The following is a 27,246-nucleotide window of genomic DNA, read 5'->3' as shown; positions in this document are numbered from 1 at the left end:
AAGTCTAACTAGTTTTAAGAAAAGCATACCCAAACAAGTGTTTTTACAAATTGGTAAATTTGTAAATTCAGCGAATTTATCATTCGGTAAACTGGATTTCAGTCCATTGCTTCTTTGCCTCTTCAGAAAGGCCTTCCTTGATCATCCAATCGAAAGTGGTTATCTCATCATTATATCAGCCTGTTTAATTTTCTTCGAAGAACTTAACACTAATATTTTCTTGTGCATTTGTTTACTGTCTTACATTTGCTAGACTATAAATTCCTTGAGAAAGCAAGCTTGTTTGTCTGTTTTATTTACTGCTCTATTCCAAGCAATTGAAAAGTGACCGGAACAGAGTAGGCATTTCATAAATATATGCTGTTAAACAAAAACAGCTCCAGGTATACACATGTAGACTAACAAGTGTGTAACAGTCAACATACATATAATAATATACTTCGAATTTTCCATAATTCTTAATTTAAAAAAAGTGACACATTTTCATAACACATCTTAATTTGGTTAAAGTCATTTCAAAATACTAGATGCCCCTTATTCCTTCAGTATAATACTGAGTTCTAGGAACTAGGGAATGTAAAGTGAACAAGACAGAGAAGGGCTCTGCTCTCATGGAGCTTATATTCTAATGCAGCGGTTCTCAACCTGTGGGTCATGACCCCTTTGGTGGTCGAATGACCCTTTCACAGGGGTCGCCTAAGACCATCGGAAAACACATATATAACTACATATTGTTTTTGTGATGAATCACTATGCTTTAATTATGTTCAATTTGTAACAATGAAACTACAACCTGCATATCAGATATTTACATTACGATTCATAACAGTAGCAAAATTACAGTTATGAAGTAGCAACGAAAATAATTTTATGGTTGGGGGTCACCACAACATGAGGAACTGTATTAAAGGGTCGCGGCATTAGGAAGGTTGAGAACCACTGTTTTAATGGAAGCTAAAACTTTGTGTTACTTAAATGAGGCTCAGAAAGCACTTATCCATATCTTTTACTTCCTAAATAATATTTATATATTTAGAACAAAACTTCTCTACATCTGGGTTGCAATATGGGGGTTGGGGGTGGAAGGGGCACAGGGTTGTCTGAAGGACCTGAAACCCTAAGCCTTACCCAGCGGTATCTGGTGTTTCCTCACAAAGTCCACCAGATCCAAGGATCCTCCCTCAGAGGAGTTGAGAAATGTCCCATGCCCAATTCTGTCGGGAAGCAGATCCAGGAGTACTTGTGTTTCTTTCTTGAGGTTTGGAATCTCAAAGAGGAGAGAGGGCATCAATAACCTCTTTCAGTTGTTTTAAAGGTGCTTTTTTCTAAAGCCAGGTACTCTGTCCCTGAGAAGGTAGTACAGACATTCTGGAAAGCTGAATTACTTCTACCTTCCTAGCTCTCTTCTTTGCCTTTTATCTTCCCATTCATTTCCCAATATTCTAGATTCATTCCAATGATAATAATTATAGCCAATGATAATAAGCACATATTAAGGACCTACTTTGTGCCTTTTTACATACATTTCCTTTAAACCTCACAAGAATCTTGCAAAGTATTATAATGAAGAAATTAAAGCTCATCAAATTAAAGTAATTTGCAAAAATAAAATACACAACTCCATACATATATGTGTCCTGTGGTGTATATGTGTGTTCATATATATTAGAAAAAGGTCTGGAAAAATATAAATACAAAACTGTTAAGATGATCAACTTGGGAGCATAACTGAAATGGGAAGGGGACCTTTCATTTTTTATTTTTTTCCGTCTATATAATAGTTCTCTACACTTGGATTTTCTGCAGATACATATAACTTTTGTCGTTAAAAACATAATGCATTTTAAGCAGAAGTTGTCCAAGGTTCACGGAGCTAGTGAATGACAGAGAGAAGGGTGAAATCTGGCTCCATCTGACTCCAGGGCCCAGATTCTCCACACAGTGTGCTCACGTTTTATTTTGACAAGGCTAGCTACATACATACTACAACCACCATGAAAATGTCTAGCTGTGCTCTTTACCCCTTAATAGCCTAAAATTCAAATCACAATAACATTTGGAATTGAAATATCTTATATCCAATGGATCAAATAAGAAATGCAACAAAAATTAAGCTAGCCCCGGCCGGTTTGGCTCAGTGAATGGAACGTCGGCCTGCGGACTGAAGGGTCCCGGGTTCAATTCCGGTCAAGGGCATGTGCCTTGGTTGTGGGCACATCCCCAGTGGGAGATGTGCAGAAGGCAGCTGATCAATGTTTCTCTCTCATCGATGTTTCTGGCTCTCTATCCCTCTCCCTTCCTCTCTGTGAAAAATCAATAAAATATATTAAAAAAAAGAAAAGAAAAAAAAATTAAGCTAAAGTGCTTTGATGCTGTGCACCAAGAACAGAGATAACTAATTACAGTGACACATGCTGGCTGTTTCATTATATTGACCAATTGCTTCAGTCAGGTATCAGGTCAGCTAGATGGTTTCCTAAAAGTGAAAGGTCTTTATGGTCAGAGTGTGGACACATGGAACCTATATTTTCTTAAGTTCTGCCACTAGGTAACTGACCCCTTGCTTATAGACATGAAAACCAATAATGACAAGAAGCTCCAATTTTTTCCTTAAATCTTTACATCCTGATGCTATTCAAACTTTATATATCACTCCATCTAATACACAAGATAATCCCATGAAATAAGTAGAATAAGTATTTTTTCCTGCATTTAACCCATTGAACGCCATAAGTGTCTGTAGACGCAAGCGGCGGACCTTCCCCACACACCATGTGCATCTATTAAAAAAAAAAATAGTTTTCCCTAAGTGACAGCCCTGACGAACTTTAAAATCATTTTTTGTGAGAATTTTCAGCTGAAAATATTCAAGAACACCCAAGTTGTGAGTGATATATTTATTTTTCTAATATTCATTGCAAATTTATTTTATTAAATTAAATACAAAATATCGTGGCGTGTGGGGATGCGTGGCAGTTAACTGGTTAAGAAACAAATCCAAACTCACATAGTTGTATATATTATGTATAGCTTTTTGTATGTAAAGAAAAAAAAAAAAAAGAATAGGAAGAAATAAACCATTTATAAAATGGGTGAAAGTGCAGTAGAGTCCCTTGTTTGCCTCACAAAGATGTGCTTAAGAAAGTGACTATTCTCCAGCCATTATCTGTCACTTGTTCATGTTGCCAAGGAGCTGGGGATCAAGGGGCACCTGATCTCCCTCTGAGCCTTATAAAATGATGATGAGCTACTCCCTTTCTTGCCAGTACATGTGATACACTCAGGTCCCTTTCCCTCTGAGGACAAAGTGAGATGAACTGGTGCTTCTCTCAATGCCAGCTTACCAATGATAAGGGCAATGATGGAAATTCATGAATTTTCTTTAGCAAGATGTCAGTAAGCTATTTTTAAGGACACAGCTGTACTGGAAGTCAACAGCCACCCTCCCGGGAACCACAAAAACAAAACCAGTAACATGAGGGACTAAAGCAAGTCATGCCTTTATCATTATAATTTATGTTAAAACGTATTTCTACTTTTCCCCTTTCTAAAAATGTTTTTCCACGCCAGGTATCTTTTTAGCCATTTAAAGTTGATTACTAAATAGTAATCCACTGTATTCTACCCTCTCCAGCCTAATTTTAAAATATTATTTACCTCTGAAAGATGCAATGCCAACTTCAGACCTGCTTTTTTTGCTTCCAAAAGTGGTTCCAAGAAATCTTCTGCTTGTCCTGCCTTGAAGATAAAAGTTAAAATGAGGATGCATGAGAACCGTGGGCAAACTGAGGAACTGGGTACTCTGTCCCAATAAACAAATAAATAAAATAATAGCCGGAAAAAACCTCAGCAGATTGATTCATTTGTACATTTTGTTTATAAGGCACCTACAATGTGCTAAACACTTTGGGGAATGCAAAGTTAACAAAGATAGTCCTGCCCTCAAGAATCTTAAGTATCAGTGAACCTGAGGTCAATTACTAGTAGCTAAGCTAGATTTAGTAATCACCAAATTTTATTTATGGAAGGGTATCTAGTGCTAACAAGAACTTATCTGATTCAGGAAGCCATATGATTACTAAAAAAAGCTTCTATCAAATGGATGGATGAAACAACAGTAGAACAGACCGAGTTTAGACAAAGCCAAAAGAACCAGTTTCATGAGATTAATTCAGTGGCTTTTCAACTAAGGGCAATCTCCAACCCCTCCCCTCTCCCAAACCCCGGGGACATTTGGCAATGTAACAGTTTTGCGTGTCACAACTGGGAGGGCGCTATTGGCATCTAGTAGATAGAGCCAGGAATGCTGCTAAACACCCTACAATGCACAGTATAGTCCCCACAAGAAAGAATTATTTGGCTCAAAATACCAATAGTGCCACATATGAGACACCCTGCTTGAATCTGACATTCAAGAAGCTCTAGGCCAGCCTTTCTCAACTGGGGGTTCTATGAGATAATTAAGCATTAGACATCCACTGTATAAAATGAACTGACTTCTCTCCTATGTATGTAGACTGGAACTAGCTGTGTACTATCTTTAGAAGAATGGAGAAAATAATCATATTGTCATGCAAATCTTTTTTTGCTTTTTTATGGAGCTTAATTCTTTCACAGAATCCTGGTTAAGGATAGTTGCTGTATGCATTCTGGTTATCCTTATCCCACAAACTAATTTGACTTCTTTAGAAATAAAATGTATTTAGGAAAAATAACTTACTGTAGGGTCTCCACTGAGGTCAAGGCCAATTACTGTATCTTTAGTAGAAAGGAAGAATTCTTCAGCAAGTTTAACAGTCTCCTTGGCCACTGAAGGGCCACCTCTTCTGTCTATTGATATCAAATATCTTTAATATAAAAAAAGGCAGTTTAATACAAATATGATAAAAAATACAACTCTTGAATATGGCCAGAGAGCTACGGCAGGTACATCTTATTATAGGAAATGTATCGCCTAATTGACATGACGTCTTACTTTGCTAGAGGGAATGAGACATAAATTCCTGAATAGCACCAAATATTTAATTAGTGTTCAAATTTCTAATTGTCTCATGTTTTACTGTTGAGCTACTTCTTACTTACAGTTTGCCCGATCGATAATCCAACGAAAGGTTCACACATTGTGTTGGTCAGTGCATTTCAAGCATTGTTTAATCTACAGCCACTCCCTTCACCCCAGCCCTACTGCACACCTCCCAACCTCTTTTCTTAAATTTATTTGTTGAAGAAACTAGGTCATTTGCCGTATAAAGTTTCCCACAGTCTGGGTTTGTTGATTGAATCCCTGTGTTACTAACATGTTCTCCTGTCTCATATTTCCTATAAATTGAACATTGGATCTAATCTAGAGGCTTAATCAGATCAAATTCAGTTTTTTAGCAAGAGTTATTTCACAGATAGTGGTGTGTTCTTTCGTCAGGAGGCTTAGATCCATTATTTCATAAGGATTACAAAATTGGTAATAATTTAATTCTAATATGTATCCAATAGCTGATACATATATTAACTGAAATTCTACAAGAAATCTAATATTCTGAGAATCCTTGTTAATATTGTGTAACTTTTTTCCTGCACTTATTAGTTTACCTATTTATTTAAAAAAATAAAGCCCGGCATGGCTCAGTGGTTGAGCATCAACCTATGAACCAGGAAATCACAGTTCAATTCCCGGTCAGGGCACATGTCTGGGTGTGGACTCGGGCTGTGGGCTCAATCCCTACTGTGGGGTATGCAGGGTGCAGCCGATAAATGACTTTCTCTCATCATTGATGTTTCTATCTCTCTCTCCCTCTCCCTTCCTCTCTGAAATAAATAAAAATATATTTTAAAAAATAATAAAGAAATTCCTCTAGCATTTATTTATTTACAGAATTTGGATCAACTATATATAAAATGCAGTGTCATTTTTTTTCCACTTAACAATTTCCCCTGCCATTAAATGTTAGAAAATAATATAAATCATATGAACCTAACAATGTAATTGTCGTCTGATTGCTGGACATTTTAGGATGTTTTCTACTTTTTGTTATAAATAGCACTAAAATGAAGAATCTTAACATCAATCAATTTCCTTAGGCTACATTTCTAGAAGAGAAATACTGGGTCAGAGGGGAAAATTATTTTTATAGATCTTAATACATATTGCTCTTTAGAGAAGTTTTATTAATTATACTAGAGGCCCAGTGCACAAATTCATGCACCAGTGGGGTCCCTCGGCCTGGCCTGCGAGATTGGGTGGAAACCAGCTCTCTGACATCCCCTGAGGGGTCCTGGATTGGGCAAGAGCGCAGGGACCCCACTGGTGCATGATCGGGGCCAGGAAGGGATATGGGAGGTTGGCCAACAGGGGAGGTGGGGGGAACTGCAAGAGGGCTCCAGGGCGTGTCCACATGGGACCCCAGCAGCAAGCTAACCTACTGGTCGGAGCATTTGCCCCCTGGTGGTCAGTGCACATGATAGCGAGCAGTTGAGTATCCTTAGCATATCATTAGCATATTACATTTTGACTGGTTGAACGGACTACCGGGTACTTAGCATATTAGGCTTTTATTATATAGGATATGCTCACCAACAGTGTAAGTTCACAAACACTGGTTATTACCCTTTTTGATGGTGGTGGTGGTGGGGGGATACTGTAATATTTCTTTTAAAAATTATCTGATTAGTGAGGTTTTCTATACATTTAATGGCCATTTGTATGTCTTCTTTTCTAAATTATCTTCATGTCTTTTGTGTGGTTTTGAAATTGGGGTATTTGTCTAGTTAAGCTTAATTTTGAGAGATTTTATAGTCAGAAACATTACAGCTAGGTCCTTCGAGGACCTATTGAGCCCTGATTACGTGCCAGTTCTGTTCTAAGTACTGGATGTGTAGTGGCCAAAGAACAAGGTTTCTGGCCTCACTGAATTTACACTCTAGAGCAGTGGTTCTCAACCTTCCTAATGCCGCGACCCTTTAATACAGTTCCTCATGTTGTGGTGACCCCCATCCATAAAATTATTTTCAATGCTACTTCATAACTGTAATTTTGCTACTGTTATGAATCGTAATGTAAATATCTGATAGGCAGGATGTATTTTCATTGTTACAAATTGAACATAATTAAAGCATAGTGATTCATCACAAAAACAATATGTAATTGTATATGTGTTTTCCGATGGTCTTAGGCAACCCCTGTGAAAGGGTCATTTGACCCCCAAAGGGGTCGCGGCCCACAGGTTGGCGACCCACAGGTTGAGAACTGCTGCTCTAGAGGGTGAGCATATAGAAATAATTAAACAAGATAATCTCTGATCTCTAACAATTAAACAAGATAAACAATAAACTTGCTATTACATGCACTGACCACCAGGAGGCAGTCGACTAGTCGACCAGTTGTTATGACATGCACTGTCCACCAGGGCCAGACAGTCGACCAGTCGACCAGTCACTATGATGTGCACTGACCACCAGGGGGCAGATGCTCCAACTGGTAGGTTAGCTTGCTGCTGGGGTCAGGCTGATGGGGACTGAGTGAGATGGGTCAGACATACCGGGAGCCCTCCTGCGGCTCCTCCCCGGCTGGCTAATCTCCCACATCCCTCCCCAGCCCCAATAGTGCACCAGTGGGGTCCCTCAGCCTGGCCTGTGCCCTCTCACAATCCAGGAACCCTCAGGGGATGTTGGAAACCCCGTTTCATCCTGATCATGCAGGCCAGGCCTAGGGACCCCACAAATTCGTGCACCGGGCCTCTAGTTATAAGATAAAAAACAGTTATTGGTTGACTTATAAAAATCCATTACACCCATGGTCAAAGTAGTAAAATTTTCACTCATTCTAGATTTTTAAATGGTGATCACTAAGGTACAATGCTTCTTACCTAACATCAATGTCTAAGTTTTCTTGTTTAGACTGTTTTATACCCTCAAGTACAGATTCCACATAAGTTTTTTTAGTCATTCCTGGAAAGGACACAAAGAACATGTAAAGAGATCATCAACTATTTAATCCTTCAACATTAGTATCCCTATGTGAACAAATTACATTTTCACTTTATGTTGTGACTAAAGCATGGCTAAAGATGAATTAAAACACAGCCCTATGGATATATTTTAGTAAATACTAATTGAACTTTAATAAAGTTGGAAAAATAATTAAGTACTATAAAAAATAAAATGAAAACAAGACTAAAAAGGATTCTTAGATTCAACAGACATAAAATTAGTCTCACAAAATGTTATGAAAAATTTTTAATGTTTTAACAAAACAAGAATAACAAGCCCTTTTCCAAAGCCTCTCTTTGGGTGCTTAAATTCTCCTCTTCTGGGGACCCCTAGAACACTCTCCAGAACAACCTCCTCTGAAATACTATTGTGCCCCAATTCTAAAATGCTTACTTTTGGTGGAAAATCTCTAGTAAAGCACAGGAAATTATAAAGAAGAAAAATAAAACTAACATATAATCCCACCACTCAAAGATAACTACTGTCTTTGTTTTTCTAAGCATACATATATATTTATGTATACTAGAGGCCCGATGCATGAAATTCGTGCAAGAATAGGCCTTCCTTCCCCCGGCTGCTGGCACCGGCTTCCCTCTGGCACCTGGGACCTGGGCTTCCCTCTGGCCCCAGCTTCGTCCAGAAGGACATCTGGTCTAATTAGCATATTACCCTTTTCTTATAGATTCTAGAGGCCCATTGCACGAAGATTCGCACAACAGACCTTCCTCCCCTGGCTGCCGGCACCGGTTTTCCTCCGGCACCCGGGACCCAGGCCTTTGGTCTGGCCGCAGCAGCAAGGCTTGGCTACTCTGCTCTGGCTGCAGCGGAGAAGCCAAGCCTCTTCAGTCTTCAGTCATCTTCAGTCTTCGCTCTGCGCCTGCATATGCAAATTAACTGCCATCTTTGTTTGGTTAATTTGCATACTCATCCTGATTGACTGGTGGGTGTAGCAGAGTGACACAAATTTGCATGTTTCTCTTTTATTAGTGTAGATACTCGAGGCCCAGTGCACGAATTCATGCACAGGTGGGGGGGGGCCAGCTGGGGGGAGGGGGCCATGGGCCAATCGGGGTGGTGTGGGCCCATTGGCGGCGGGGCTGGCTGGGGGGAGGGGCTGCAGGAGGTTGGCAGGCTGGTTCTGCCTCCTATTGGGGTGGGGGGCAATCAGGGGCGGGGCTCACTGGGGGGAAGGGCTGCGGGCTGATCAGGGTGGTGGGGGCCCATCGGGGGAGGGGCCAGCCGGGGGGAAGGGCCGTGGGGGGGTTGGCTGGCTGCCCTACCCTCGATCTGGTGGGAGAGGCTGATCAGGAGCGGGGCTGTGGGAGGTTGGCTGGCCGGCCCCACCCCCTGATCAGGGTGGGAGAGGCCAATCAGGGATGGGGTTGGTTGGGGGAAGGGGCCTCGGGAGGTTGGCTGGCCCGCCCCACCCCCGATTGGGCCAGTTCGCTGGCGGCAGTGGGCGTCATAGCAACCGGTCATTCTGGTTGTTACAGTGTTCTGGTCGCTGGCTTTTTATATATATAGATTCTGAATAGATGGGATGCTACTAAGTAAATATGTATTCTGTTCAGTCATTTAACACTATCTTCTGAGCATATCTCCAGTCATTAAAGTGTATTTTAAACTATTTTTATTGTTGCCTACCGTTCCATTAATCTTTATTTAACAATTCCCCTATTGTTACATACTTAGGTTAAAACCTCTCTTTTGAATCTCTATTCAAAGAGCAACCTAGCTCTAATAATTGGTAGGCTTTTTTCTACCCTTTTCTCTCACTACCCTCACCAGCATAACTTAGAACTGATTCTGCAGTTAAAAAATGCAAGGTAAGTCTCTTCTGCTTGCCCCAGTTGTCAACACTTACTTTACGATATGTAGTTAAAAAATTTTACCCGCTGAATGGTGACTGGGCTATACATGTCAGGGTGCAAGATGACCTGGTAGGATCACAGAATGCTAAGAGGGACCCAAAGATACTACATAATATCTCCTGATGTTACTCTTACGGAATTTTCTCCAGACCACATCCAGATCTGCTCATCTCCATCCAGAGGGGTTTTACCACATCACAGCTTGCTCCTAGCCAAAGACACTACTAGTCCCTGAGAAGTGAATGAATAACCTCATTTCAGTGATTGTTACAAAACATGATTCTGTATCTACTCGATGACATTGTTTCACAAGTGCTCTTGATGCAGGCAGCAAGAATTAGCCTGTTTAAGACAACACAACTAGAAGAAGCAAATGTTCTTTTCTCAGAGTGAGAAAAACAAACAAGAAAAACAAATGAACCCTAGCCGGTTTGGTCAGTGGACAGAGTGTCAGCCTGCAGACTGAATGGTCCTGGGTTTGATTCTGGTCAAGGCACATGCCCAGGTTGTGGGCTCTATCCCCAGTAGGGGACGTGCAGGAGGCAGCCCATCAAGGATTCTCTCTCATCATTGATGTTTCTCTCTCTCTCCCCCTCCCACTTCCTCTCTGAAATAAAAAAAAACAAAAAAACAAATGATATTTTTGCAGGCCTTCTTATTCCCCTTAAACAGATAATACCTGAGTTAATTTTTTAAAAAATAACTTACTCATTAATAATGTGCACCATAAATGTACATCATAACATTTGGAATGTTGATTCTACTTTTACAATAGAGTAAAAATAAGTGCTTCATATTCTCAACTTGTAAACACATGAATGACCAAAGCACACAGAAAAGATTACATTGGCTGAGAAATAATTAAATTCTACCTGTTGCACTGTCTCTTCTGGGTGTGCTCCTTAGTTCCAGGTACTTGACACCATCATCTGCAAATTCTTTAATGACGTCTTTTGTGACCTGATAATAAAAGCAATGAACATAATATTGATAATGTTGGTGTAAGGGTCCCAATTAAAGTGCCAAATGCTACAGCTTCATTTCATTCATTACATTTTATTTGGGAAACATGTCGGAAATCCTCCATGTGGTTAAGAATACCTGCTTTGCCACACCCCTGATGGAGACCATGACAGAACTGCAAAATTTCCATTATCTCTCATCACCCCTCATTTCCACATTAAATCCAAATCTGTACATCATTCACACTTTTTGTTTTTCTCTCCTTTTAACCATGTTTCTATTTCCTTGTGTTCATAACAGCAGTTTGATAAAACAGAGAAGGCAAAACTAAATCCAGTTAAAACCATCTATGAGTGTGTAGTACTAGATAGGAACATATGGAAATGAACAGCTAATATGATCAGACATTAATGATGTACAATTTAAAGTCATGGCTTAAGATTCTTATTCAAGATATTTAGGAATACATTGTATTTTTCATAAAATTCTTTAGGCAGGGTTAAATTTCCCCCAGAAGTATATAGGAAAATTCTCCTTAGGCAAAGAAAGTGAGTGATAAATATGAGTCAAACTATATCTAATTTAGTACAAATCTCAACAATCCAAAAATTACTAAATGACAGGGTAAATGATATCTAAAGGCATGTTTCCATCTCTGCCATCAATCCTAAAAAATACCAAATCTAATAGAAAAAGGACCAGGTTAGGGATACTGTGACAACGTGCCCTAGTTAGTCCTTACAGTTGATACCCTAATCTTTTTTTAAAATCCTCACTGGAGGATATATTTATTGATTTTAGAGAAAGGAAGGGGGAGAGAGAGAGGTGAAAGAGAGAGAGAGAAGAGAGCGTGTGAAACATACATGTGAGAAAGAAACATCGATCGGTTGCCTCCCATACACACCCTGACCAGGATCAGATCCGCAATCTACATATGTGCTCTGACCAGGAATCAAACCTGCAACCTTTTTGGTATACAGGACAATGCTTCAACCAACTGAGCCACCCAGCTGGGGCAAAATCCTAATCCTAACCTGCTTTGACTATGTGTACATGTGCCTAACAGGGGAAAGGAACTACCTTAGTGGATTCACTGCAATCCAAGGTCTGAGTCTCATCTTTTTCTTTTTTTAAATTAAAACCAAAAATAAATTTATTATAATATAAATGTAATGGAGGTCTAGAGAATCAGCCTCAGAGACTATACCAGGGGTGGGCAAACTTTTTGACTCGAGGGCCACAATGGGTTCTTAAACTGGACCGGAGGGCCGGAACAAAAGCATGGATGGAGTGTGTGTGTGAACTAATATAAATTCAAAGTAAACATCATTACATAAAAGGGTACGGTCTTTTTTTTTTTTTTTTTAGTTTTATTCATTTCAAACGGGCCGGATCCGGCCCGCAGCCCGTAGTTTGCCCACGGCTGGACTATACACAACAGCATTCAAAAATCACATGACACCCCTATACCAAGAGAGACACCACTGCTTCCTTCACTACCGAGCATGAGCCTGCAGCCTCTGTATACTAGACCCAGTGGCACTGCTTCTCTAGGAGCTTCACATTGCTGCTATTGTGGGCCTCATCTCTGTAGGTTGAGGAACTTGCATCTTATCATTGCTCCAGGCCCAGAGATCCCAAGTCACTCTACCCCAGCTCCCAGGAGACTAATGCAGAAGCCTATTTGTTAATGTGTGCACTAACAATGAGTATGAAGTGGCAGTTCTTCTCAGTGGCTGAAGTGATCATATCTACTATCCAGGGTACCCCTCATCTTGGTGGTGAGATACCTGTGAAATCAAATGAATAATAGAAGGTTGCTGGCAAGTATAGCGTGAGAGTAAAGGAAGATTTACCTAGGCCACAGTGAGGCCTGTGGAATCATCCCTACCCCACGTCCAAGAATACTTCCTTGGGGTCCACAGCTGTGTCTGCCAGATTCAGCCCTGACTATAAATTCTTCAAGGGCAGGGACCATGTCAATCTGTCTTTATATCCCCCAGTCTCTAGTGCTGGAACATGATGGGCATTCAGTCAACTTTTGTTGAACTAAAGTTTTAGATTCAACTCTCCTCCAAAAGGTGATTAATTTAGTGTTTATTGTGAGGATCAATCTTGGCCAAAGAGGAAAATTCTTTCTTGATCAGTCAAAAGTTAGTTCTCCAGAAACACAGGTTATACTTCTTACTTTGCATTTTTCTAAATGACCAGGGTAAATGATATCTAAAGGCTGAATGATTAAGAACACTGACAGGATTTTGTTTCTCTTCATTTACAAAAAGGACATTTTTATTTTTATTCTTTTAAATATATTTGTATTGATTTCAGAGAAGGAGAGAGAAATTAGAAACATCAATGATGAGAGAGAATCATTGACTGGCTGCCTCCTGCACACTGTGCCCACACTGGGGATTGAGCCTGCAACCCAGGCATGTGCCCTGACTGGGAATTGAACCATGACTTCCTAGTTCATAGGTCGATGCTGAACCACTGAGCCACATGAGCTGAGCAAAGAGGACATTTTAAATGCCATCCTAGTCAGATCAATGATACAGAAACCAGTCTTCCATATCATGGAAACTATTAGTATCCTGGAGCTTCAGATAAGAGAACACAGAGGTGTTCTTTAGTACTACATTCCCAGAGGAAAGGTACAATTTTGCTAGGAATTCATAATTCCATTTCTAGGCACTTCTTGAACTTCTTCACTCTCTATAACATCCACCCAGGCAGTGAAAAATCTTCCAAGCAATAGGGATAGAGCCTTTCTATCTATGGTCAAATATTATGAAAAACAAAACCATCATTTCTTACCATTAAAATATCTTCAGGGCTAGTAGTAAGCTGATGAATAATCTGAAACATCTGGAAACATCTATAACATGAATAAAAAGTTTTAAGATACTCTAGTCATCAAAAGCTCAAGACAAATTCAGTAAGCAATTAGATTTTAGTAATTATATAGGGTATCCCAAAAAATGTATACACAGTGTGAATGATTATAGTGTTTATTAACATACAGTGCATTTTCAAAATTTAAAAGAATCTACAGAAATGAATAATTTTTTTTGTCAACATCTGTTTTCAAACTGATGACCGTTCTGGTCCAGGCACTGCTGATAACTCGAAGGAATGGAATCGCAAACATCAAGAATAATATTGTTTGGTATTTGTGCGCCCTCAATTTTTTGTACCATAAACTTTATCTTTTTGTACCATAAAAAAAGTTTAGTGGATAAATTTTCTTTGTTCAAAGCTTAGTCTGGCTTCATCTATTATTTCAAAATAGTTAAATCTAAAAAGTAATGAAAATTAAAGTATGAAAAAATCATACTTTGAAATATCATAAAGGCAGTGTTTGTACTTCAACTGCGTTTTCAAACTTCCAGTAGCATTTTAGGATGAACTTCCTTTGTTCAAAGCTTAGTCTGGCTGAAAAGAAAGAAACATCAATTGAGCTATCAGCTGTTAAAGTGTGTATACGTGTTTTTAGGACACCCTGTATATTTATAAAGAATTACAGATAGGTTTTTTGAAAATTACATTGATCTAAAAAGACCAATGACTGAAAAGAAAACATTACTGATATTTTTAAGTGGAAAATACTAGTTTCCCTTCTCTACCACCACTCCCACCATCCCTCATTGGTAGGAGCAAATAGGAGAAAAGTCAGTAAGCCTATACTTTCCAGTCTAAAGAATATTCAGTATAGTACAACTTCACAAACAACATAAATCATTAAAAATATTGCCAACAGTCGGACAGCTGGAAAAATGCTGTATGTCAAGTTATACTCTCCATACCAGATGGCTACCCTATTACTTTGACTATTAAAACCTGAATTCTTACATACTATTTACAATCTCAAAATAGTGAGAGAGAAAAAGGAATGCGTCCACAATCTCCCCAAACTCACTCTTCTAAAGTTCTTTTCTTTCCTTTATCGATCATAGTCATTTGATCATGGATTTTGAGACCTGGTTTCTTAGCTATTAATTTCTTCATGGTATTACAACTAATGGATCCATTCAAGTGGGCATGAAGTTCCTAAAACAAAAGAATACAATCAGTAAAAACATATTAACTATCCACTAGATTCATAGCATTATACCATGTACTTGATGTTTGCAGTCTATAGTAGGCAAATTGCCTATGAGATTTAGCTATATAACTTTTAAAGTTTATAAATTATAAAACTCACTTTTTTTGTGTGAAAAGAAACAACACAGAGTCATTATAATTAGCAACCACTCTAGAATTCTCTGGTTGAATTCTCACCACTTTAGGTAGTTCTGAGAAAAAGGTTCTCTTCCATTGCTGCTGGTCTTCTGCTTCCATCATGACTTAGCAGAATAAAAAGGTCTTTCTCCAAACACTCTTATTGGTATGTACAATACCATGTAGTTCAGTCAGTAAATTTTGTGGTCTTGAATTTCCTTCAGATTGCTTTATTTCCACACATTTTTATAAAATTAGCTGAAATGTTGCTCAGGGTTTAGCTTTACCTATTGAAAAAATGTGAACATTTCAGATGTTGACATAAAAGCAAAGAAACAGGACTTTTGCGAATTTATTCTTCAAAAGACAAAAAGCCCCTCCAAAGTTAATGAGCTAACAATGTGAACTAGAAATAAGAAAAAGTAAGAGGTGGATTACAATCTGCAATTCAGTTGGATGTATTCCTTACTTATTAGCATTTTCTATAAAACTACTTCTAACAGTAGAAATTCAGAAAGCCTACTTTGGGTAAAAAACAGTTTATATTTTGAATTGTTTAAAATATATAAAGAGCAGAGGTGTTGGCTTCATTGGACTTGGTTAGTCCTTTTACTAGTTTTCACAGTTTAGTAGTCAGTTAACCTCACAGCTTCAGTTTCCTTATTTGTAAAAAAGGGATAAAAGTGCAGAGTAGCTGTGAGGACTGAAATAGTAATTTAAATTCCCTTCTTGTATGCTCCCATAGAATCCAGTGACTACCTTTCACTCAGTGCTTTATCACACTGTATCTCAATCACTGATTTACTTGTCTTCCTCACTAGATTATAAGCTTCTAAGGACAAGGACTATGGCTAGAACCTAGCACATTACAGGTGATAAGTCCTAATTTGTCCTTCACCGCTGAAGGTGGCTTATCCTATATAATAAAAGGGTAATATGCAAATTGACCCTAACGGCAGAAGGATCAGAATGACCGCTTGACCAGTCACGATGAGGTGCACTGACTACCTCTTGGTTCCTTTCCCTGGCCAACAAGTTCCGCTTGCCCAGTGGTGAACGGGGAACGAGGGGTAGGTGGCTCAGGCCAAGGCCCCTGCCCCGCCAGTCGCCCCACACATACAGGGCAACCATGGCGGGAGTGGGGCTGGCGAGCAGGTGGGAATGGCTGACCTCTCAGTTCTGTCCCCTGGCTGTCAGGCTCTGATTGCCCGATGGTGAACGGGGAATCGGGGTGGCTGGTGGCGGGGTGCGGGGCTGGCTACAGGCACCTGGGGAAGATGGCCCTGATCGCAGGCCAGGCCTAGGGACCGTACGCACGCATGAATTTCGTGCACCAGGCCTCTAGTACATTAAGATAAAATTCCAAATGAAATTTAGTGATTTTCAAAGTAGTCACCTTGACTCTCTGGGTTCTTACGTATTAATAATGATGATGTTGATAATAATAGCAGTTTCCATTAAGAGCCTACCAGATAAGCACTTTTAATAATATAATATTTAATCTCACCAATAACCTTGCAAAATAAACATTTTTTACATTACAAATCTCTAAATTGATACTGAGAGGGATAAATAAGTTACCAAGATATTAAAATGGGCAATAAAGAATATAGATTGTACAGGACTAGACAGAGCTATAGAAGCCCACAGCAAGGCCAACTCAGCATGAGTTAAAAGTGGCATTTCAATGAATTACCATATAGTAAGTGCTTAATAAATAGTAACAAATTTTAAAAAATGGACTATTTAATTAATATGTTTAATCTCTCTACTAAGGGACATAATAGATGTCGTTAAAATGGGAAACATACTTTATCTTGCATAGGTAAAATCAATTTGTCATAAATTGACTTACAAAGTAAATGTTAATAAAAATAGTCTCAAAGTATTCCTTAGAAATTGATTTTTAAAGTTCATGAAAGACTTAACTTGTAAAATTACCCAGAAAAAAATATTGTGAATCTCAGAAGAATAATACCTAATACTGGTGAAAGTCTAAGAAAAGTTCTGGTGTGAGCAGAACTTGGTGTGATCTTTTTGGAAACCAAATTGGCTATATGTATCAACACACACACAACACATTTTTATCCAATAACTCTATTGTTAAGAATTTATCTTAAATCTTATAGGATATGTACAAATACATTTCTTATAGTATTATTTATAATAGCAAAAATAGGAAACAACCTAAATGTCCATCAGTAGGTACTGACTAAATTAATTATACATATCCACTCAACTGAATATCTATGACTATATGGAAAGATTTCTATGACATAGTGTTACTTCCAAAAAGTAAGTTGCAAAATACATGGTTTAGAAAGATGACATTTATGAATAAAGCATGTATGTACGTATACACTCACACACATTCTCTCTCTTATTTATATCTTTATTCCTAAAATACATATGAAAGGGCACACAGAAAACTGTTACCACTAGATTGTGGGTTGGAGGTGGCAAAGGTCAGGGGAGAGAATTTTACTTTATTTACCTTACATAGTTTTGTGCAATTTTGAGGTTTTACAACAAGCATATAAAACTTGATTACTTTTTGAACTAATTTTAATAAATTAAAAATTTCAATAATTGTAATGTTTACTTAAAAATTTTAATAAATTAACATTTAGAATACTTAACAAATTATTTATTTGAAAGAATTGTTTATGAAATAATTAAATTATTTTTTTAATATTGAAAATAGCTTCATTATTATGAATTGTGAGAAAGAACTTCCCTGGTTTGACAACAGTCTAAAAAAGCACTTAAGACATTTTCTATAGCAGGCTGATAATAACCTACTCTAGGATCCTGACCTTATTTTGTGCCACATTCAAACCATTCTCTTTTAAATAGTTGTGAGTAAATTTACTGACCCACTGGCTACAATCCTATATAATAAAAGTGTAGTATGCAAACTGTTCCCTCCACCAGGAATTAGTCTGGGAGCTTAACCAGAGGGTGGGGCCAGCTGGGGGAAGGGAGGGAGGCCCAGGACAGCAGCCAGCAGCTGCTAGGGACCCTACTAGTGCACGAATTTTGTACACTGGGCCTCTAGTGTAACCTATGTGAAACACAAAACAAGCACATTTGAAAAAATTGTTTCACTGATCCTTGCCTAAAATATTTCTATCAACAATACCATTCCCCACCAAATTCAACTTTCCTGGGCTGGATTTTTTTTTATTTATTTATTTTTTTTCAGAGAGAGAGGAAGGGAAAGAGAGAGAGGAACAGAAACATCAATTGGCTGCCTCCTGCAGGCTCCCTACTGGGGATTGAACCTGAAACCACCGCATGTGCCCTGACCTGGAATGGATCCCATGATCTCTTGGTGCATGGGTTGATGCTCAACCACTGAGCCACACCAGCTGGGCCCTGGGCTGGATTTTGCATGGGCCAGAAGCTGGAATGAGAGTGAGAAGCTGAAAGGCAACACACTGAGATAAGACCTTTCTACGTTTGTACTAACAGTTTATCAAATTAGGGAAGGACCAGAACCAAGTCTCCTGTCTCCCAGAGTACTTTTTTCATGAGTAGGGGAGATGTAGGGGACCTCAGATTAATAAAATTATTTGTAACTTTTTATTAAGCACTTACTATGAACCAGGCACTGTGCTAAGTGTCTTAGATGGTTATTTTTCTTAATCTTGACAACAACCCGTGAGGTATTATTACTTCCATTTTACATAAGAATAAACAGATTAAAAAATAATAACCAGAAAACAATCGTAAGATACCCAAATCACAAATTTTTCCCTATTCTCTTTCTTCTTGAATCACTTTTGATTTCTGCTCTTTTTTGTTAGAAATAAAAAATATTTGCCCTAGCCGGTTTGGCTCAGTGGATAGAGCGTCAGCCTGCGGACTGAAGGGTCCCAGGTTCAATTCCGGTCAAGGGCATGTACCTTGGTTGCAGACATATCCCCAGTGGGAGATGTGCAGGAGGCAGCTGACCGAAATTTCTCTCTCATTGATGTTTCCAACTCTCTATCCCTCTCTCTTCCTCTCTGTAAAAAATCAATAAAATATATTTTTAAAAAAAGAAATAAAAAATATTTCTAACATATCATGTACATTTTACTAACTTGTCATTAAAATATTATTTCCATAGTTCTCTGTATTTTTTTTTAAAGTTCTATAACTCTTCCTCCCACCCCCATTTGCTCCTCAATCAACCTTAAGACAATTCACAAAGCAGACTTAGTCCCCTCATTTTAGAGATGAGGATCCCAAGGTCCAACAAGTTCAGGGGAGTTCTTTTCCTATTCCCTTCAAAGGTAATTCCAAACTCAAGTAGACCCAACTGCTTCCCACCAGCTTCACAGAGACAACAGACGCCCTCAGGCATGAATTTCCTCTTTCTGTCTCCCCTCCCCACACCTAAAACTTATCTTCATCTACACCATTTTTTCCCTCAGAAGCCAGAGGAAAAAAGATCCATTCTCTTGATTCGCAGACTAATTTGTGCCCAGAATTCCATTCCTTCCCATCTATTCTAACTCATTACACCACTAGTTATTCTTACTTTTCTGTTCCTTCAACCTCTCTCCCTCACCCCGCACTGGCTCTCTGCACTCAGGGAACAAACATGCAAATATAGTATTTGCTTCCACCTAAAAACAACAACACCCAAACTGTCTTTTATTCTACATTCCTCTTTAACTACCGCCCTGTCTCTCCTTCTGAGCTAATTTCCTTGAAAGTGTAACTTAGACTGGCTGCCTCCATTTACTTATTTCCCATTCACTATAACGTGGATCCTGCTGATTGCTGCACAGAAATTGCTCTCCCTAAAGTTATTGATAGCTCTTAAACACTAAAGCTAAAGGAAACTTTTCAATTAACAAAACTTTATCCTGACTCAAACTTTTGAGTCCCAGTATTCAAACTCGAATTGGTAGAATTTCAAAACTCATTTTATATATTTCAGAGAGGAAGGGAGAGGGAGAGATAGAAACACCAATGGTGACAGAGAATCACTGACTGTATGCCTTCTGCACGCCCCCTACTGGGGATGGGGCTCGCACCCCAGGCACGTGCCCTGAACCCGAGAACCTGCAGTTCGCAATGCTGACGCTCTATCCACGAGTCACACCGGCCAGGGCCAAAACTCATACTTTTAATCATTATGCTATATTGCTTCCAGGTAACCACACCTTTAGTCATCTTGATTTTCTTCTCCATCTCAGCCCGAGTCAGTCACCAAATCCCAATGAATAAATTACAAGTCTCCTTAAATATCTCTGGAGGCAGTTTTCTACTGGTGATGATGCCTGAACACCCACCTCAGAAACTTGATGGTTACTATTTTAAACCCCCAACAAGATTCAGACCGTATCATGAGGGAATAATCACCTCGCCTCTGTGATTCCCTTACGACCCTAGAATCACAGAATTTGGAAAGTAGAGGGGAATGTCATTTTATAGCTGAGAATCTGGGGCTGAGTAATTTACTTACTGGCAGCTTAGCACAGAGCCAGGAATACAAGACCATCAATAGTATATATATCTGCGGGGAAATTTTTATTGGGTGAAACACAACCTCTGTAAAGGCCTGTTCATTTTGCACCAGACCCCTCTGACTTCTTCTCAGACTTGAGTGGGATCTCTCTTTGTAACCTTTAAAGCATTAAATAAATTTGCACTAGCAGTTAGTATCCAAGGACCGACCCCTTCCTCTACTTGCCCGCCAGCGTCCGCGGTGCAGATCTTCCCGTACAAGTTCTGGCTGTCAGTCCCCACAGACTCACCTCTTACAGATTTCTGTCAACAGTTGAGTCAACTATGAGAACTTAGATTAGAAATTTCCCTTCACACGGAAAAGCTTGCAGAAGTGACAACCCGAGCTGCCCTGACAGTTTACGTGTCACAATAAGCCGTAGCGGACAGTCTTCCCGCGAAACAGCAGTCCCGGGGAATCAAAGAAGTCAGCCCGTGGAATTCTAGCGCAAGCTACGCCCGCCTCAATTCTCCTCAGCGAGGCGCGCTCTTCCCGGAAGTGACGCAACTGGTCTGCGGAAGAGGAGTCACGGGGGAGGGGTGGTGTTTCCGTGCAGAAGTCCGCCGGGTGGGTCACTAGAACGGAAGAGCAGCTCAGCACCGTGACGGGCCGGGGCTCTTGAGCGCCTTCTGGCCATGGGCCCGCGGAGCCGCGAGCGCCGGGCGGGAGCCGTGCAGAGTACCAACGACAGCAGCGCCCTCAGCAAGAGCTCCCTGGCCACGCGCGGGTACGTGCACGATGCCTTCGCCGCGCTGCTAGTGCCGGGGAGCGCCCGCCGCGCGCCGCTCATCCACCGCGGGTACTACGTCCGCGCACGCGCCGTCCGGCACTGCGTGCGCGCCTTCCTGGAACGGACGTGCGCGGCCCCGGGGGCGCCTCGCGCCCAGATCCTGTCGCTGGGGGCGGGCTCGGACTCGCTGTATTTTCGCCTCAAAGCTGCAGGCCGCCTGTTCTGGGCTGCGGTATTTGAGGTCGATTTTCCAGACGTGGCGCGGCGCAAAGCGGAGAGGATTAGAGACACGCCGGAACTGTGCGCGATAACCGGGCCTTTCCGGAGCGGGGACCCTGCGTCAGCGCTGTGCTTTGAGAGTTCGGACTACCGCATCCTGGGCTTGGACTTGAGGCAGCTGGAGCGATTGGACCAGGCCCTGGCCGCCGCGGGCCTTGATGAAGCCGCACCCACTCTGCTCCTCGCTGAGGCCGTGCTGACCTACCTGGAACCGGATAATGCAGCGGCCCTCATCGCCTGGGCAGCCCAGCGTTTTCCTGATGCTCTTTTCGTGATCTACGAGCAGATGAGGCCGCATGACCCCTTTGGCCAGTTCATGCAGCAACATTTTCAGCAGCTCAATTCTCCTTTGCATGGCCTGGACCGCTTCCCCGACGTGGCGTCCCAGCAGCTCCGCTTCCTCCAGGCTGGCTGGACTGCCTGCAGGGCCATGGACATGAATGAATTCTATCGCTGCCTCCTGCCCGCAGAAGAACGTCGGCGCATGGAAAATCTCGAACCCTTTGACGAGTTTGAGGAGTGGCATCTGAAGTGCGCCCACTATTTCATTCTGGCCGCTTCTAAGGGAGACACTCTCTCCCAAACTTGGGTGCTTTCATCCCCAGAGCTGTTTCCTCGGGTAGAGCCTGCTTCCCCTTCCGGGACCCTCCTTGCCAAGGTGGTCACTAGTGACAGCCAGGGCCCACACTTTAAGAGATATGGCCACGCCTCTGTCCTCTTGAGCCCAGGCATTCTCAGCGCAGGTGGATTTGGAGAGCAGGAGGGGCGGCATTGCCGAGTGAGCAAGTTTCACTTGCTCTCAAGATGCTGTGACTTTGAGTGGAAAGGCAAACCAATAGGCAGTCGGGGGACTGAAGCTCAGTGGGATGGACGCCTTTATCACACCATGACAAGACTTTCCGATACTCAGGTTCTGGTCCTGGGAGGGAGACTGTCCCCAGTAACTCCAGCCGTGGGGATTCTCCAACTTCGTTTTTGTAAGAGTGAGGATGATAGCGCCGAGGATCTAAATGTAACGGTAACAAAAGCTGGCACAGAAGGAGATTCCACTTTGTCATGTTGGCGGCATTCAACAACACAAGTGTCCTATGAAAATCAGAAGTATTTGTTTGTCTATGGGGGCCGAAGTGTGGGGGAACCTGTATTGAGTGACTGGCACTTTCTCCACGTGGGGACAATGACTTGGGTCAGGATCCCAGTGGAGGGGGAAGCACCTGAAGGTCGGCATTCCCACAGTGCCTGCAGCTGGCAAGCGGGGGCCCTTATTGCTGGAGGCCTGGGTGCTTCTGAGGAGCCATTGAGCTCTGTAGTCTTTCTGAAACCAACCACTTGTGGATTCCTCTGGGAATCAGTTGATATCCAGCCTCCCATTACCCCAAGGTACTCCCATACAGCTCATGTGCTTAATGGGAAGCTTCTACTGGTTGGAGGGGTCTGGATTCATTCCTCCTCAGTTCCCAGGGTGACTGTTATCGATTTGACTACAGGATTGAGCTCTGAGTTTCAGATTGACACAACAGGTGTACCATGGCCACTAATGTTGCACAACCATACCAGCATCCTCCTTCCTGAAGAGCAACAGCTCCTGCTCCTTGGAGGTGGTGGGAACTGCTTTTCCTTTGGCACCTACTTCAACCCCCATGCAGTAACATTAGACCTTTCTTCCCTGAGTGCTGGGCAGTAGGGACTGGGCTTCTGATTTATTTAGGATCCACTAAAGTAGACAATAAAGGTTTCCACAAATAGGATTTGACTTTGGCTACAGATATTACCCCACTCCACACCCCTCCTTTTATTTTATTTTATTGGCACTATTATGTTAAAACATACCATCACTCAGAGAGATGATACAAAAATAAAACATAAGTAGGCCTATCTTAAGAGAGTGGTCATATAGTCCTAGAGGAGGAATTGGGGCCTTTAGATCCCTATATCTAGTTGGTCTTCCTCCCATTTTCTAATCTGCATTTATCCACTTATTGAGTTACAGTGACCTTTAACCTAAGTCAAGTGAAAAATTTCCCACTCATGCTTTATGATTTGAGGTGGTACTTTGGAAAAAGTTTCACACAGATCCTTGGTAAGAATCTAAAGTTGAATATAGTTGAAAGGGCATGATATTGACCTCATTCTTCATGTATGAAACGTAAAGTGAACCCAGTTACAGTTTTATTAAAGCATGGTGCTGTTTAGTGCAGAAGAGAACTCTGGGATAGATTCAACATTGATCTTTATATAGGACTTTATTGGAATATATGCTTTTCCATTTTTGTCACTGGTTCCATATTTATATAGATTTATGAGTGCTTATAAATCAAACAATGGATGGTTCAACTCATTGTGTACATGATATGATAATGTTATGCTTCAGCTCTACTCTTCACCCTTAACTATGGTCTATGCCCCAGGAGGCTGACATTCCTGGACTATATCAATGAGTTTCTGGTGAGTATTACCAGTCATAGGCACCAGAGGGAGATGTAGGACAGGAAGAGTGAGGCAGGGTATTCTCAGTGTTTCTCCTACTAGTCTGCAAGTTGGCAGAGTCTCCCCTTTTTTTTGTCAAAGGCCACAGCTTTTTATCCATGTAATAAGGTATAGCTCTAATTCTGCATCATTCCAGGTTCCAGTAATTGTTCCTTCTTACCGCATCAGGCCTAGGATTGTAATTGCTCTTTGCTAGACCTGAGCTGCACTGTTCAATATACTAGCCATTAGCTATGTGGCTATTTGAACTTAAATTAATAAAAATTAAATAAAATTAAGAATTCAGTGGCTTAGTTGCATTAACCACATTTTAAGTGCTCAGTAGTCACATGTAACCAATGGCTATGGTACTGGACAATACAGATGTAGAACATGTCCCTAGATCACTGCTGAGGTACTTCACTATCTTGACTTGGCTTCCCTTAACCTTGCTCAGTCCTTTTCAATTAGTATCTTCATTAAGCTCTCCTCAATTATCCCCTTTAAATGGACCATCTTTCATAGAAAGCCTTGTGGAATCAATGAAATATCTTAGGCATTCATCCTTAAAATTTAAGCCTTAATTTCTCTAAATTGTGTCCCAAAAGGTAGTGGCTTTAGTGGTACTAAGTGAACCAGTTCAGTAGTTCTTGTTAGTCTTTAGTCCTTGAAAGCTTAATAATACCTTGAGATTCTACAGTACTATAAATGTTAACATCTTGATGGGCTTAGTATGGCACAGACTCCTCTCTTCCTCAATATTTTTATAACAACTTTGCATACATATGAGTGTGAAAAGTGATTAATATGAAGACTGAGTAGCAAACACAAACCTAAGTGTATGGAGAAGACAATGTTGGCTCTGTTAGATGAAGGCTCCCAGGAGAAGACAACCGCTGTCTAGCTTCAGCTTCACTGAGCCTGCAAGAGCCCTTTCAAGAGAAGTTGTTAGTTATGGTGGTGAGAGTCCGGGGAAACTTCAAGGCCGACTACAGCTAGGCACCTGGCAAGACTATAGGTACTAGATTACTGCCAGAAATATGATCAGGAGAGGAAAAGGCTGCATGCTTTGTAATTCCTGTCTTTAAGTTCACTACAGCCTACTTCCAACTTTCAGGAGTAGATCAAAGCAGAACATTGATGAAATGAGTGCTCTCAGCTATGTAATAGTACCAGAATTCTAACCTAGAAATGACTCCAAGGCCCTGGGAACATCTGTAATGCTTTAGGTGGTGCCACCAACCATTATTATTTCATTACTTTTGGGGGGGCGGTAAGAAGGTGGTGCTGTGGTGAGGTGGTGTTGGGGGTGGTGGGTGGGGTGGAATCATAAAGAGAATGTGGATATGTGCCAGAGCCAAATTAGTAGTGCCTGTTCTCTTGAGCACTGGCCAGTATGGCACATGACTAATCAGGCTTGTTCCAGGAAAATTATCCCATTTTCTGTAAGTGATTACCAGATTAAGCATGCCCTCCACCTCTAACCCGATACATGCATCATACTCAGGTAAGGAATTAGTCATTTCTCAAGCTCTACTCATTAGAGCACTTAGAAGTTTTGTCAACAACATTTACTATGTGCCTTTGGAACAGCGCTCTGTGTGGACTACTGCTGGATCCCAGTTTCATAACAGTAATCAGCAGAGATGTGGGCCAGATTGAGAACTCCAGTTGGACAATAATTTTTGCTTTTCCATTTCACCTCTGAATATTTTTGTTCTAAAATTCTGGAATGGAGCTCTAGGGTAGTTATGAGAGTTAAAGAAAGGCCTTTTTCTTGTTTAGTAATTGTACTTTTCTTTTTAAACCCTCACCTGAGGATATGTTTTTATTGATTTGGGGCGGGGGAGACATTTATGTGAGAGAGAAACATTGATCAGGTGCCTTGACTGGGAATCAAACCTGAGACCTTTCGGTGTACAGGATGATGCTCCAACCAGCTGAGCCCCACTGGCCAGGGTTGTACTTCTTTTTAGGCCAGAAAAATTAAGAAAGGGAGATAATTTATTATGTTGAATTTACTGTCAGGGTCTCAAAAACAGTATCATACTAGTAAGGATATGAAGACAGATTAAGAAAAACTTTTGGAATATGTTCTTCAAAGGCCAGTGTTGCCATTTCCTTGTGTGCTTTTAGAATTTTACCACCAAATGTCAATTTTTCATTTTTCTACAGATTTAATCCTCCTTAGTAATGTTAGGAAGATGACATGCAACATGTGTTCCAGTGGCCAGGCACTGCCTTGGTCTTCTCTTTCAGTTGATCTCAGATCTTGAAAGTCTTGGTTTATTCCATGTGCATTTTGTGATTCCCAAACTTAACCTCAAATAGCCCCTCTGAGACGCCTAAATGACACCTCCTAGAAAATACTCCCATATGGCAGCCCCAAATGTAACCAACCACTGTGTTAAAGAAGCCTGGGCTCTTTGCAGAATCTGGTCAATAATAGAAGAACTAGTTATTAAGGTGAGTTCCTACATCATGGGAACCAATAATGCCTAATGTCATATTAAAACTAAGCTTTTTGACTACAGTAATGAAGAAAGGGAAATAAAATAGCATTAGGCTGGCAAAGTAGGTCATGAGTCCTGGATAATCACATTTGGACTTGATCTTTAAAAGAGAAGGAGATTATGTAGAGCAGAAATTATGAAACTTATAATCAGCTTTAGAGTAGGTTAAGAGTTCCTTGGATATCAGTAATGATGTAAACAGTTCTGTCATTCCACAGTTTAGTTATAAGGCTGATTATTTTTCTTGGACAATGACATAAGCCCTTGGTTGGGAAGGGGCAGTTTTTTGACTGAGGGAAGGAATTGTGTGTCTAGTTCACTTCTCTATCCCTGTCATAGTAGATGCTCAATAAATACCTGTTGGATGGAGGTCCAATTTGACACTCAAATACATTACATTTGAATATTACTATTTTGCCTACCATGCACAAACAGATGTCAAAAGTCCTTTAATTACTGTGTGTGTGTGGGTGTGAGTATTCAAGTTTTAAAGACCCCTATTTAAGAGTTTTTAAAATTCAACTGTTTTGCCCTGGCTGGTGTAGCTCAGTTGATTGAGCGTAGTCCCATGCACAAAAAGGTCTCTGGTTCAATTCCTGGTTGGGCATATACCTGGGTTGCAGGCTCAGTCTCCAGTAGGGTGTGTGCAAGAAGCAGCTGATCGATGTTTTTCTCTCTTGCTCTCTCTTCTCTCTTCTATTTCTCTCTTCTCTCTTCTCT

General features: G+C 40.7%; 2 protein-coding genes across 5 annotated transcripts in view; one reads left to right on the top strand and one right to left on the bottom strand.

The window, feature by feature from the left end:
* ADAL (adenosine deaminase like) overlaps window positions 1-21,020 on the bottom strand; it is a 30,706-nt gene extending 9,686 nt beyond the window's left edge. For 3 of the 4 annotated variants that reach the window (XM_036299274.1, XM_036299284.1, XM_036299267.1), the window contains exons 1-9: window positions 20,789-21,020; window positions 15,096-15,322; window positions 14,734-14,864; window positions 13,632-13,692; window positions 10,727-10,814; window positions 7,860-7,941; window positions 4,721-4,847; window positions 3,658-3,738; window positions 1,129-1,267 (exon numbers count right to left, since the gene is read on the bottom strand). In XM_036299274.1, coding sequence (XP_036155167.1) covers window positions 1,129-1,267; window positions 3,658-3,738; window positions 4,721-4,847; window positions 7,860-7,941; window positions 10,727-10,814; window positions 13,632-13,692; window positions 14,734-14,864; window positions 15,096-15,158 — 772 coding nt within the window. In that variant the 5' untranslated portion in view covers window positions 15,159-15,322; window positions 20,789-21,020. Of the gene's footprint in view, window positions 1-1,128; window positions 1,268-3,657; window positions 3,739-4,720; window positions 4,848-7,859; window positions 7,942-10,726; window positions 10,815-13,631; window positions 13,693-14,733; window positions 14,865-15,018; window positions 15,323-20,788 lie in introns of those variants that run through there. The other variant, XM_036299294.1, reaches the window with a different exon arrangement.
* A 123-nt stretch (window positions 21,021-21,143) lies between these two features.
* Window positions 21,144-23,295, top strand: LCMT2 (leucine carboxyl methyltransferase 2). The gene has a single exon (XM_036299213.1). It carries the CDS (start codon window positions 21,174-21,176, stop codon window positions 23,229-23,231), a length of 2,058 nt encoding a protein of 685 aa, XP_036155106.1. The 5' UTR covers window positions 21,144-21,173; the 3' UTR covers window positions 23,232-23,295.
* Window positions 23,296-27,246: the final 3,951 nt, after the last annotated feature.

The sequence above is a fragment of the Myotis myotis genome, unplaced genomic scaffold, assembly GCF_014108235.1.
Source record: "Myotis myotis isolate mMyoMyo1 unplaced genomic scaffold, mMyoMyo1.p scaffold_m19_p_1, whole genome shotgun sequence".
NCBI lineage: Eukaryota > Metazoa > Chordata > Mammalia > Chiroptera > Vespertilionidae > Myotis > Myotis myotis.
The sequence above is the reverse complement of the archived record's forward strand: the minus strand, read 5'-3'. Positions and strand labels throughout refer to the sequence as shown.

Bases quoted from the DNA above. Each gene is read 5' to 3' on its own strand.
- LCMT2 (XM_036299213.1), top strand. From the start codon at position 21,174: ATGGGCCCGCGGAGCCGCGAGCGCCGGGCGGGAGCCGTGCAGAGTACC.